The sequence below is a fragment of the Myxocyprinus asiaticus genome, chromosome 9 (assembly GCF_019703515.2).
Source record: "Myxocyprinus asiaticus isolate MX2 ecotype Aquarium Trade chromosome 9, UBuf_Myxa_2, whole genome shotgun sequence".
In the NCBI taxonomy this organism is placed as follows: domain Eukaryota; kingdom Metazoa; phylum Chordata; class Actinopteri; order Cypriniformes; family Catostomidae; genus Myxocyprinus; species Myxocyprinus asiaticus.
Window position 1 is genome coordinate 24,500,731 of NC_059352.1, and position 14,973 is coordinate 24,515,703.

The window sequence follows — 14,973 nt, forward strand, 5'->3', positions numbered from 1 at the left end:
TACAATAATATAATATTCAAGTTAACTGGGTTCCAAAAAATTATGATAGTGGGTTGAGACCCTATTCCACGAAAGAGGACAAAAACAGGCACACAGTGGACTGGTACAATGTGAATTTGAAGAAGACAGATTTATTAATTGTTTGTTTGTGGCTTCAGTGAAAAGGAGTTTTTTTTAAGGGGACTCAAGTATGAACCCTCAAAGAGTGGCCTTAGTCTAAGAACATGGGCAAAATATTACCAAATTTTAGTCAAAAGAAATCACTTACTAGTTTTTTGTTTATAATATCACAGTTCAAATGGCAGTCTCAATATTTTTTTTTTCTCTGAATAATCGCAATATGACGACTTGTCCAAATCATGCAGCCCTAGTCATAATTGTGATAATGAAAGAATATAATTTCATCACTAACATTACCTCCTAATATCCTTGATGAACAGTAAGCAATTTCAAATGCGATATGTCTGTAAATAGAATGAAAAAACTCATTCTTTAACCTAAACATTTACTGCAGTCATGGAAGTGGTTATGGGTGGGTCAGTCCAGTGATTTATACCTTGTAGGCCTAAAGAGAGGATTAGGGCACCTTTTCTGCTCATTGCGTTGTGTGAACACACCCTTTCACTCCCTCATACAATCCCAAATTAATGAGGATTAGCTGGATGGGCTCTGGCCTTTGAAGGTGACTGAATTGGTAATAGGTTTATCCCCCTCATCGCACCATTTTAATGGAAATGCTCCAATGTTATTCCGCTCCCACAGTGCGTCAGCTGTTTCTCCAACCAATGGCTGGAAACTTTACAGAGGACCATGTCCATTTCAAATCCAATAAACTCACCTGTGCCCATCAGCTTTGCACAACTATTATAAAGTATGCAAAGAATGATAGGGCTCTTCTGGTGTTTGTGTATTGAAATATGGACGTGACTTATGGGTTTTGCATTCTTTGGGTAAATGCAATAATTCTTAAGTGGCTGCTTTTAGAGCCGAGGGAGATGGCAATCTTGATATAATAAACCACCCTGCTGAGAGCTTAGTTTTAGTCACTCTCCCTCGCCGTGCCTCTGCTATAGGGAGTGCCGGGGCCTTGACAAGCCTGGATCAAAGACAGCATGAGGTTCACTCATTCCAGACATCTATTCAGCTGCAGTCAAGATTAACCCTGGGGTTGACAAGATTAATAATCACCCTGGACACCAAATTCTGAGCCAAAGCAGCTGCACATAGGCCTCTTTGTCCCCTCTCAGTTGAATGCCGGTATGTTATTTCTTACAATCCTATAGCTTGTCATTCATTTTAATGTCAACTTCTCTGGGAGGATTAGACGGTGGATAGTCAAAACTTTGAGAGGGCTTGAAGAGTCCTGTTGGGGAGGGTCTGTTGATTTGTAAAGTTCAAGCACTGATTATTGTTGCTGGCGTGGGTAGCTTCTAGACTGTTTTTGGAAAAACATACTGTTGTTTTTTTCTCGATTTTATCAGTTTTTTTTTAGGGATGGGTCACGATGGTCAGCTAGTCGAATTGTTGATTAGTGAGGTTGAGGAGTTTATCTAGATTTTCTTGTGTATGTACATTCACCGACCACTTTATTAGGTACACCTGCCCACCTACTTATTCATGCAATTATCTAATCAGCCAATCATGTGGCAGCAGTACAGTGCATAAAATCATGCATATACAGGTCAGGACCTTCAGTTAATGTTCACATCAACCATCAGAATTGGGAAAAAATGTGATCACAGTGATTTTGACCATGGCATGATTTTTGGTGCCAGACAGGCTGGTTTGAGTATTTCTGTAACTGCTGATCCCTTGGGATTTTCATGCACAACAGCCTCTAATGTTTACTCAGAATGGTGCTAAAAACAAAAAACATCCAGTGAGCGGCAGTTCTGCAGATAGAAACACGTTGTTGTTGAGAGAGGTCAACGGAGAATGGCCAGACTGGTTTGAGCTGACAGAAAGGCTACAGTAACTCAGATAAACCCTCTGTACAATTGTAGTGAGCAGAATAGTATTTCAGAATGCAAAACTCATTGAATCTTGAGGCGGATGGGCTACAACAGCAGAAGACCACATTGGGTTCCACTTATGTCACCCAAGAACAAAAAGCTGAGACGGCAAGTCTTTCTGTCAGCTCGAACCACTTTGGCCATTCTCCATTGACTTCTCATCAACAAGACGTTTCCATCTGTAGAACTGCTGCTCACTGGATGGTTTTTGTTTTTGCCACCATTCTGAGTAAACTCTAGAATGGAACTCTGTGTCAATTGCCCCTAAGAAATGCATTTGCACCTAATTATACATATACTATATTGTCAGAGCGAGAGTGAGACAGAGACCCAATAGCAGAAGAACAGTTCAAAGTATTTATTAACAACAAATGTCAACATAAACTGTGCTGGCAAAGTATTAGAATCCCTGCAGTGGCTGCAGTATCAGGAGGTGAAGAGCGAATCTGTGTGCACGTAGTGGCCGCTCAGTGGGCAAAGGAGGAGTGTGTTCATAGACAGCTGTATGCACTGTGGAAGTAAGGAGCAGATCCGCAGGAAGTGTCCGTAGAAGCGTGGTGTGGTGCAGAAAACAAAGCCTGGATGAAGGAGGGCAGTCATATTCCCGACACGCGGGCAGAGACGAGGAATCCTCCACTGGCGATTTGTGGGTGGAAAGGACAGGCGTACAGCAAACTGGAAGACAACCACACTTCCTGACACGCAGGCAGAGACAGGCAACCAACAGCCACACGAGACAGCACCAACTAGACAAAGAGAGCAAGGTTAGCCGCTTGACAGCACAAACAATAATCTAGCAAAGACAGTGAGGGCACATAAGGATTAAGTAGTGAGTGCAATCAGAGTGGAACAGTTGTAGCTAGCACGATAATCAGTGGCATGATCAGCGCCTCCCCGGGAACGATAATTTTTCCCATGGAAACACTGATCATGTGTGCTGGCCCCACCTGCGAGACATGAGGGAGAGAGAAAAACAAAACAGCAGAATAAACCGGCAAACTCACCGGAGCTGTGACATATATAACTAGTAATTTGGGCAACCTACTGACTAGTCAAGTTCTGCATATCCTTATTTCTTGTCTCAAAGACCTTCCTCTTAGGAGTTTCACGTTTCTGGAATGGGCTCTTAAGTTACAAGCTGCGAAATTCCTCTTCTGCCTGGGCAAAGCTGTGAAAGCCATCAGAGCAGTTCAAAAAACAAACCCACCACACTGGGGAAAGACCTGCACTGGTGCCTGGCGTGCTGTTTGTGCTTGTGCCGATGTTTATTTTACAAGAGGACTCTGAAATGACAAGTTTCTTTCATTTAGTTTTCCACAGCTTCTGTGTCTAAAGCTTTTTTCACAAAGGTGGGGTTCATCCATACATCACCCATAGTTTGTCTTACTTTTTATAAACATGCGCTTGTGATGACAGTCCAGGCCTTCGGTAAATGCGGACATGTGCCCGTTTCATCATTGTTAATGTGGGTGACTACCATGACCTCAGTCTACCCCACAAAAACATTACACAGTGACTGAAAGAGGTTCATCTCTTCTTAAGTGCTGAAGATCATCAGTCCTTCTGAGTATAAAGTCTTCTCATGAGTTTGGATGTGGTGGGAATCCATCACGTTGTTATGACACATTCCGCAGCTATATTCCGTGTCAGGATTGCCATGGTAATGATAAATGCACTCATTGCGAGGAAATGTTAAGCTTGCTGGCAATTTTTTAATAGTTTACAATGGTAAGGTGTAGACAGAGAAAGCATTTAATCTTCCATGGCTCATTTAGTCAAAAATCTGCAAGCTTATAACAACATCTGTTAATGTTTCCTGAGCTTTTTTGTGCACCATGTAATGCTGTAATTGTTGGCTCCAGATGTTTATCTAATGTTTGTTTCCATGATGAGTGTCATGTTGGTGAAACGTGGTACAACTAGCCATATGGTTAGGTAAAAGGTACTAGCTGAAACTTTAAAAACTGTGATCCACCAGAAAATTTAATTCTGCAAACATTCTCTGCAACTTTGAAATACAGATCAATTGTTATTTTACCACCAAAGGAATGACACAATATTTATAAATATTTGCAATAAATTTTGTTTCGTAAGGTACATGGTTACTTTTCAAAACTTGATCTGACACTGAATGCTCCAGCAGCTTAATTTACACTTACAAAACTCCTGATGCTGCTATAACAATGCAAAAAGCACTTATTAATTTGCTTGAAGTGAAAATCAGTCCTCCGCTCCTGTTTAATTAATCAATCGCATGATCATGCAGAACATCTCAGGTTTTTAAATCCGTAAGGATCTCTTTCTCAACGGCAATAACAGCAGAGATAGTAGCCGACTCGTCAGCAATATCTCGCGTTCTTCTCTTTCAAATTACGTACATCACTTAAAGCGTGATTGCGTCACTCAAGGCCAGCTAGAAGCCCTGGACTGGGGCATATTCTAAGACCACACCCACCCAGAACAAATAAATCAATCTGATTGGCTGATGAATCTGACAATCTGACTTTAGATGCCTGTTCACTGCAGTGTTGAGGAATTCTGTGGAAATTCTGAAGGCCTGACGGGGTGGAGCTCAGACTCACGCGCTGCTTCGGCTAAGGAGCATAGCTTCAGGCATGCGACTTGTGAAACAGTTGTCACACTTTGCTTGTAAGCATCGAGGAATAAATTCTGATTGGATAAACTTTTTGCTATTCGTTTGTAGATGAATTAGGAGTGGAAAGCGATTGAAAATACATAGGGAAAAAGGTCAATGAGAATGAAAGGATGAAAAAATATTTATTTATTAGGCATGTTACGCCAGCAGAGAGGGCTTTGCTGGCCCTGAGAAATTGCAACTACTTTACACCAACTAGTCGACTAGTTTTTTCAGACACCCACCACCTAGACGATTTTGAAAGTATGTAGTTTTGCATATCCCTGATCCAGGTTATTGTAGGCTTTAATGTATTGTTTGCAACATTTTACCTCTTGGGATATTTATCAGAGGCTTTACTGTTTGCCAAAATATGAAGTTACTTGGATGAATGATGAAGTGTATTTAGCAAAAAGAAAAATTCCAGTTGCATACAAATAAAGACATTCTACCTGTCATTGCAATTTTCTCCCATGTGTTTCATTCTAATTCAGCAGAATCTCACTTTTATTTATAATTATTTATCAGCTGTTCTCTCCTCTTTCCCACACAGAGAATCTTCAATTCCTTTGTGTATACGGAGAAGACTTCAAATGGTGAAACGGAGGTACAGCAGGTGAGTTACACTTCATCCCTTGTGAGACTTCATTCTCAATATGTAGGTGTGTGTGTGGTCTAGAGGGGCAAAGGACACCCATTAAAATTCTACAGTCACTGTCTGGTTGCCTTTGAAGCTCTCTTTGAGCTCTCTCCTGCTGAAACACTAATTCCAGCCTCTATTGACTGCACTGCATCCCTCCCTAACAAGAACTGGAGAAATGAGATGGTTGCTCACCATTTATTTAGTTCTTAACCTCAATGGATTTGGCCCATGATCAAAACACCAGATTATAAGCCATTTTAAAACTCAGAGCCATTTGGAACAGAGTTTATAATTAAAAACATGTCTGTCTGGCCATCAATATGGATAGTTGACAATTAACACAACAGGTAAGATACTGTATATATTTCATATACTGTATATATACATTATGGTTTTCAAGGCTTAATCCCCAATCTATCTACCTATCTGTCAATCTGTCTGTCTCACTTAGTTTTTCTGTCTGTCTGTCTGTCTCACTTTTTCTGCTGTCTGTCTTTCACACTGTTGTTTGTCTGTCTGTCTGTCTCACATTGTTTTCTATCTGTCTATCTATCTGTCTCTCTCTCTCTTCTGTTCATGCAATTATCTAATCAGCCAATCGTGTGGCAGCAATGCGTAAAATCAGGCAGATACAGGTCAGGACCTTCAGTTAATGTTCATATAAATCATCAGAATGGGGAAAAAGTGATCTCCGTGATTTCGACTGTGGCATGATTGTTGGTGCCAGATGTGCTGGTTTGAGTATTTTTGTAACTGCTGATCTCCTGGGATTTTCATGCACAACAGTCTCGAATTGTGGCAAAAACAAAAAAACATCTAGTGAGCGGCAGTTCTGTGGACGGAAACACCTTGTTGATGCGAGAGGTCAATGGAGAATGGCCAGATTGGTTCGAGCTGACAGAAAGGCTATGGTAACTCAGATAACCACTTTGTAGAATTGTAGTGAGCAGAATAGTATTTTAGACTGCACAAAATGTCGAACCTTGAGGCAGATGGGCTACAACAGCAGAATACCATGTCGGGCACTTTATTAGGACCTTAGTGTTCCTGATAATGTGCTCAGTGAGTGTGTGTGTGTATGTATGTATGTGTGTGTATGTATATGTGTGTATGTATATGTGTGTGTGTGTGTGTGTGTGTGTGTGTATATATATATATATATATATATATATATATGTGTGTGTCTGTGTGTTTGTGTGTACACACATTTGAAGTCAGAAGTTTATATACACCTTAGCCAAATACATTTAAACTCAGTTTTTCACAATTCCTGACATTTAATCGTAGAAAACATTCCCTGTCTTAGGTCAGTTAGGATCACTACTTTATTTTAAGAATGTGAAATGTCAGAATAATAGTAGAGAGAATGATTTATTTCAGCTTTTATTTCTTTCATCACATTCCCTGTGGGTCAGTTTACATACACTTTGTTAGTATTTGGTAGCATTGCCTTTAAATTGTTTAACTTGTGTTGGGCTTTACTGGTTATTTAGATCAGTGTGACTATCAGAAATAATTGGTAATTATTTCTTTAGTTATTAATTAATATTTCAATTAAATAATAGAATCTAACTCATTAAAACCTCATATGAGGCTCCAGTAAATGTAGTGCGCTACGTTAAGGAGCGGGTTTGGTTATTAGCAATAATTAATCATTATCAAAGATAAAGACGGCTCGTAAGCCGTCCCGCGGTCTTTGATTCTTTAATGGATAAACTCAGTATGCCGGTCTCACCCGCGATAGCGGAAATGCACAACGGTCCAATGTGGTTGGACTACAACACAGCAGATCTCATTCGTGATAATTAAATACCTTGACTATTAATCGCAATGAGTGGACTCGGCAGTTCGTAAACTGTACAAGCAATAACCTTGATACACAAGAATAACACACTATAATATTCTATCTCTGCCCAGACGTAAACCTCTTACTTGAATCGCATGAGGATGCAGCTAGAATGTGTGTTCATCCGTCCTTTAACTCCGACTCAGTTCCACGAGGCTCGGGTGATGACGGGAGGCCGTTTCCTCGCTCTGTCAGCGGGCGGTATGGCTACTGATTCTCGGCGGGCTGGCGGAGAAATCAGCGATGTCGACTTGATTGAAGATGGAAGAGAGACCTTTTCTCTCTTCACTTCTGCAGGCAAACGGATGAAGATACGGATTGCTCAGCGGTCTCCTTCGGATCCATTAGAGTGTTCGGTGGAACACAGAGTAATCTCAACTCGTCCAGCGAGATGGAGATTGTATGGCCACAGTTTCAAGTCGGACGTTACTTCCTTGTGCCACGAGGCTACACCTGAGAGCAGCGATGAGCTGCGTCTACACATGGCGAGCAAAGTTGCTGGAAGCAAATCCCGGAAGCATTTCAGAGGTGTTTCTTCTCCTGATGACGTCATGGTTGAGGGGCGTTCTGTCGTGTGCCTCATCCAATAGGAGTTGAGAGTTCGATCCTTTAGTGAGCAAGGCTTCATGGGATTTGTAGTCTGTTTTGGACTCCCTATGTTTGATTTTGACGCGGTTTTTATCAGTAAGATTTATGACTTTGTATGTGGGCCTGAGTTAGGTTTTACGACTGTGTTAGGCCTTTCCTTTGTCTTCTATCTGAATACATGAGGCCCAACACTTGGGTCAAACGTTTTGGGTAGCCTTCCACAAGCTTCTCACAATAAGTCGCTGGAATTTTGGCCCATTCCTCCAGACAGAACTGGTGTAACTGAGTCAGGTATGTAGGCCTCCTTGCTCACACATGCTTTTTCTGTTCTGCCCACAAATTATATATCAGATTGAGGTCAGGGCTTTGTGATGGCCACTTCAATACCTTCACTTTGTTGTCCTTAAGCCATTTTGCCACAACTTTGTAGGTGTGCTTGGGGTCATTGTCCATTTGGAAGACCTATTTGCGACCAAGCTTTAACTTCCTGGCTGATGTCTTGAGATGTTGCTTCAATATATCCACATAATTTTCCTTCCTCATGATGCCATCTATTTTGTGAAGTGCACCAGTCCCTTCTGAAGCAAAGCACCCCCACAACATGATGCTGCCATCCCCATGCTTCACGGTTGGGATAGTGTTCTTTGGCTTGCAAGCCTCACCCTTTATCCTCCAAACATAACGATGGCCATTATGGCCAAACAGTTAAATTTTTGTTTCATTAGATCAGAGGACATTTCTCCAGAAAGTAAGATCTTTGTCTCCATGTGCACTTGCAAACTGTAGTCTGGATTTTTATGGTGGTTTTGGAGCAGTAGCCTCTTCCTTGCCAAGCAGCCTTTGGGGTTATATCAATATAGGACTCGTTTTACTGTGGATATAGATACTTGTCTTGTCTACCTGTTTTCTCCAGCATCTTCACAAGGTCCTTTGTTGTTGTTCTGGGATTGATTTGCATTTTTCACACCAAACTACATTCATCTCTAGATAGAATGCGTCTCCTTCCTGAGCGGTATGATGACTGCGTGGTCACATGGTGTTTATACTTGTGTACTATTGTTTGTACAGATGAATGTGGTACCTTCAGGTGTTTGGAAATTACTCTCAAGGATGAACCAGACTTGTGGAGGTCCACAATTTTTTTTTGATTTTCCTATGATGTCAAGCGAGGAGGCACTGAGTTTGAAGGTAGGCCTTAAAATACATCCACAGGTACACCTCCAATTCAGTACACCACCTGTCAGAAGCTAATTGCCTAAAGGCTTAACAACATTTTCTGGAATTTTCCAAGCTGCTTAAAGGCACAGTTAACTTTGTGTATGTACACTTCTGACCCGCTGGAATTGTGAATTGTGCATCATACCACAGAATAATAAACAATATTAGTTTGGTTATTATAAAAATGTTACCTAAAAACCTTTATACGGCCACCATATATTTTCATAAAAAAAGATAAAACATTTACAATGTAAGATTTTTTTTTTTTTTTTTTTTTTTTTCTCAGGGAAATGTATAAGGGGAAATGCTTTACAAAAATGTGGTTAATTTGAAGATATTTATTTAAATATTAATATTTGTGTAAAATGATATTTTGATGACCAGAGATTGTGTCAATGCTTCCTGGTTGATAAAGATAAGTTACAGTTACAATCTTAAATATCACAAATAAGTGTCCCAGTACCTGGTTGGATTCAGATTTAGTAGTTCTGCACAAAATCTTTCATTACAATAAATGCCACTTGGTTTAATGTTTTATGTAATCCAATTAAATTCATGGATTTTTAAGTGTGGCTTAAGTGTCCAAATAATTTTTGGGCACACTGTATAAGAATAACTCGAAACTAAAAAACATAAGAAGGAATAAAAAGAAAGTAGGCCACATTAACAATGGAATTTCATTTCAGTACTTTTCAGTTTGAAACTATGGGAATGCATTTTTCTTCATCCAGTTATGAGACAATACGTCTGTCATGTGCTAGTCTAATTTATTCTTGCCGCAGGCTTCTCCCACATGCCAACTTCTTGGTTCTGTTTTTGCTGTAAGGCATAAAGAGCTTTCAGTGTTAATACACCCTGTTCTGACCAGCCTCAAAACGAATCACTGTGAGTGGCAGCAACTGCATGTGCACCCTTTGAGTGTGTTTCTCAGTGATACACACAGGCCTGTAGCAAGAACGGACAGGCTGTTACACTTCACTTGGGTTTCCATGCCAAGAGAAGCTTTTGTGTGAATTATTCTGTCTCACCAGCAGCCGGTAAATAGCTGATTAAGCCGATTGCTGGCAGGTTTTTCTAGTGACACCTCGACAGCTAATTGCCGAGCAGGGTTGTGGGGGCTAGACGTTGATAAACCGTTCTGCCTGCTGAGGCAATCGAGACCTGAAAGTGTTGGAGATTATTAGACGAGTCAGGCTGTGTCATGTTTTAATGTTGTTTTGTTGTTCTTCATATTAATTGGCACTGAGTTACTTGTATAAAAAGGAAAGGAAAACATACATTAACTAAGATTAAAATTATTACTCATTGTAGTATTTTAGATTCTTTCAGGTTCAGTTGAGGCTGTAAGGTAGATTCATGCTGCAGACTTATTGAAATGTCATTTTTGCGAGAAATGTGTGAAACGTTTTCCATTTGGGTCAAATTTTGTCAAGTCAGTTCTGCTTATAAGAAAACTACTTTGGACTCAAAATGATCATCTCAAGGCCTGGGGGATATACAGAATTAAAGAAACGAAAATTTTTAATGGTATAGAATTAGTAATATCGTGCCATGATGATACAGCCTAAATAAATTTTATTCCTGGCTCCTAAAGCTGTATTGCGTTAAATTGACCTAGTTTCATTTTCTGTTTAACAGGACTTTGGGTGACTGCAATTTATTGTGAAAAAATATTAAAGACATAAATACCCCTATAGTGTCAAGACCTGTTTTTTTATGTTACTTTTGAATTGCTTTGTTTAGTGTAATGTTGTATTCTAATTGTTTCTTGTTGAAATTTTAGTTCTGGTTTTTTATTTTGCATTATAAAACAACACATTTAAATCTGTGTCTACAAATCTAATTATTTTGGGTTTTAAGAAGAAAATTGACTTTCATCAGCTGCTTGTTTGGCAATGCAGCATCTGCCAGTCTTGTGCCCTCTCTTTGTGGCCCACAAGGTAATGAAGGCCTGGCACTGGTGTTCATGTTAGATGAAAGGCACCCAGTAGAAAAAACTGCCCCAATTAGGATCATCTCCATGACACAGGACACAGACCTCGTAAAAATATCCCAGCTTAATTTTCACATATTGTGTCATGAAAGAAATGTATGTATTAGATCATTTCTGTGTAGCATGTAAGTCTTATATTTATGGTACTGTCATGCAAAGGCTAAACGCACTAACTGCACATTTTGTTAAAGAGCACCTATTATGGTTTTTCAAATATTACCTTTCATGTAGCGTGTTATATAGCTGTTTGTGAATGTAAAAAAGTCTGCAAAGTTTCAAAAATCAAAGTGCACGATAAATGGAGTTATTGAAACCCAAAAGAAAGAACCGATTCTGAACACGTGAAACGAGTCATTAGTAATTCCAGACTTACTTCCTGTACTAACCTACGTAATTTGGTAACAAAAAACCCGCCTCTGGTCTGTTTACACGTACAGCCAGTGCACGCTGTTAGCCTGTTAGCTGTTAGCCTCTGTTAACCGGCTAACTCACGTTATTGTCAAACTCCATATAAACTTACCACTGAGAAACGTCCTGTTCTCGTCGTGCTTGCGATGGTGGTTCGGGTTGATCTTCTGATGTATCACTATCGGACTCGAGCTCAAATTGGTAAGGTAAAACAGAAATTTTTTCAGACAGAGCTGAAACTCGGATATGGTAGTGGGCGTTTCCTTTCCGGCACGCGCTGTAAGCGGTAGACCAATCACAACAGACTGGGACATCTGACCAATCAGAACAGAGTAGGCTCTCTGAAAGGAGGAGTTTAGAATGAATCCTTTAGAACGGATCATTGATTGAGTCGTTTGAGACACTGAGGAAAAAAAGGTAATGCTGCAATTTAAATTATGAGCAAATTAAAGTGTTTTTTGACCTTGGATGCATGTAAATCTATTGTATGAGACCTTTAAAACAAAATTGGGCACGTTTAAAAACCATAATAGGTGCACTTTAAATTTAAGTTATGGCAGAAATTGGGTCTTAGATTATGATCTGTCCTGTGACAGATGGGTTTGTCTCAACTATGTTTTGAGACTCAGAGAAAACGTGTGAAAAGAGTGTGAAAATTGCAGTAGTTACAAAATCAACACTAACACCACAACATTTAAAGCATTTTTCTTTTTTCAGCTTAAGTGGTGCCATAATATTTTCGTTTTTATATAAATTATTTATAGCTAATCCTGTTTCAGAAATTCACTGTCTGTCTCTCTTTCTTTTAGTAATTGTTTTTTACCAGAAACAAAAAAAGCAGCCAGGATTTGTGCGCAATAACCTCAAATTATCTTCCGTCTCTTTCCACAATTGGAAGGTTGATTTGATTCTCCAAAATTAGATGTACTGCAGTTCTGGATAATAGTGTTGTTTTCTGTACTGACCTGTCTGGATGAGTGTGTTTCCCTCATATGTTATCCTTTCATTTTTACAATCCAAGTTAAGCAGTAATGGCTGTACCAATCAGCTGCTTGAATGATCGTGGTCAATGGGTCACGGTACATTACTCCATTCCAGGACCCAGCAGGGCTCAACAGTAAAGAATTTTTCTGCTGGCCCGCTTGGACTAGTATTTTATATTTTTACTTGCCCTGCCAACATTTTCACTGCCCCATCATACAAAATATTATAGTGACATATTTTAAGACGGTACTGTGCAAAAGTCTTAAACGCATTAGTTGTTTTACAAAAAAAGCTCTTAAGATGGTTATTTTATATCTTCTGCTTTATTGTGTCAATAAGAAATATAAATTTTAGATGTCCAAACATTCCTTTTGCAAACAAAATAGAATAGAAGTAGAACAAGGAGTCCTGCAACAGATGGTATGGCCCCCATGAGGCCTGATCTCAATATCATTAGCCACTTTTCCACTATTGGGCCAGTGCGAGCCAGGGCTATCAACTGGTCAGCAGTGGCCAAAAGCCTCGGACCTTGAGCCGTGTGGACAAAATCGATCTGCATTCCCACCATCGGACCAATATCCCCGCAACATTGCCCTAAACCCACCCTTAATACGTTGCCCTGGTGCTGACGTCACACACCCCGCCCATTTCACATGCAAGAGGGAAACTTAAGCTTAAACTTAAGGTATCAGACTCTGGAGATTAGTTAGCCCTCAAAATGAACACTGATTTGTACTGTGCCCCCAGTTTATTAATTTTTTTCCTGAACCTGTACCGTTGTGCTGGATACACAACTTGGCAAGTTCGGCAAAAATATATATATCTTTGTAAAATGTATGTATGTATATGTGTGTGTGTGTGTGTGTGTGTATATACACTATATTGCCAAAAGTATTTGCTCACCCATCCAAATAATTGAATTCAGGTGTTCCGATCACTTCCATGGCCACAGGTGTAAAAAATGAAGCACCTAGGCATGCAGACTGCTTCTACAAACATTTGTGAAAGAATGGGCCGCTCTCAGGAGCTCAGTGAATTCCAGCGTGGTACTGTGATAGGATGCCACCTGTGCAACAAGTCCAGTTGTGAAATTTCCTCGCTACTAAATATTCCACAGTCAACTGTCAGTGGTATTATAACAAAGTGGAAGCGATTGGGAATGACAGCAACTCAGCCACGAAGTGGTAGGCCACGTAAAATGACAGAGCGGGGTCAGCGGATGCTGAGGCGCATAGTGCGCAGAGGTCACCAACTTTCTGCACAGTCAATCGCTACAGACCTCCAAAGTTCATGTGGCCTTCAGATTAGCTCAAGAACAGTGCGTAGAGAGCTTCATGGAATGGGTTTCCATGGCCGAGCAGCTGCATCCAAGCCATACATCACCAAGTGCAATGCAAAGCGTCGGATGCAGTGGTGTAAAGCACGCCGCCACTGGACTCTATAGCAGTGGAGACGCGTTCTCTGGAGTGACGAATCACGCTTCTCCATCTGGCAATCTGATGGACGAGTCTGGGTTTGGCGGTTGCCAGGAGAACGGTACTTGTCTGACTGCATTGTGCCAACTGTGAAGTTTGGTGGAGGGGGATTATGGTGTGGGGTTGTTTTTCAGGAGCTGGGCTTGGCCCCTTAGTTCCAGTGAAAGGAACTCTGAATGCTTCAGCATACCAAGAGATTTTGGACAATTCCATGCTCCCAACTTTGTGGGAACAGTTTGGGGATGGCCCCTTCCTGTTCCAACATGACTGCGCACCAGTGCACAAAGCAAGGTCCATAAAGACACGGATGAGCGAGTTTGGTGTGGAAGAACTTGACTGGCCTGCACAGAGTCCTGACCTCAACCCGATAGAGCACCTTTGGGATGAATTAGAGCGAAGACTGCAAGCCAGGCCTTCTCGTCCAACATCAGTGTCTGACCTCACAAATGCGCTTCTGGAAGAATGGTCAAAAATTCCCATAAACACACTCCTAAACCTTGTGGAAAGCCTTCCCAGAAGAGTTGAAGCTGTTATAGCTGCAAAGGGTGGGCCGACGTCATATTGAACCCTATGGATTAAGAATGGGATGTCGCTTAAGTTCATATGTGACTAAAGGCAGATGATCGAATACTTTTGGCAATATAGTGTATATATATACACACAGTTGTGCTCAAAATTTTGCATACCCTGGCAGAAATTGTGAAATTTTGGCATTGATTTTGAAAGTATGACTGATCATGCAAAAAAACTGTCTTTTATTTAAGGATAGTGATCATATGAAGCCATTTTTTATCACATAGTTGTTTGGCTCCTTTTTAAATCATAATGATAACAGAAATCACCCAAATGGCCCTGATCAAAAGTTTACATACTCTTGAATGTTTGGCCTTGTTACAGACACACAAGGTGACACACACAGGTTTAAATGGTAATTAAAGGTTAATTTCACACACCTATGGCTTTTTAAATTGCAATTAGTGTCTGTGTATACATAGTCAATGAGTTTGTTAGCTTTCACGTGGATGCACTGAGCAGGCTAGATACTGAGCCATAGGGAGCAGAAAAGAACTGTCAAAAGACCTGTGTAACAAGGTAATGGAACTTTATAAAGATGGAAAATGATATAAAAAGATATCCAAAGCCTTGAAAATACCAGTCAGTACTGTTCAAT

The 14,973-nt window shown here is 40.4% G+C and overlaps 1 protein-coding gene across 1 annotated transcript in view; it reads left to right on the plus strand.

Annotated features, from left to right (window-relative positions):
- LOC127446327 (VWFA and cache domain-containing protein 1) overlaps positions 1–14,973 on the plus strand; it is a 144,484-nt gene that overhangs the window by 56,812 nt on the left and 72,699 nt on the right. The window contains exon 2 of the mRNA XM_051707148.1: positions 5,201–5,263. Coding sequence (XP_051563108.1) covers positions 5,201–5,263 — 63 coding nt within the window. The remainder of the gene's footprint in view (positions 1–5,200; positions 5,264–14,973) is intronic.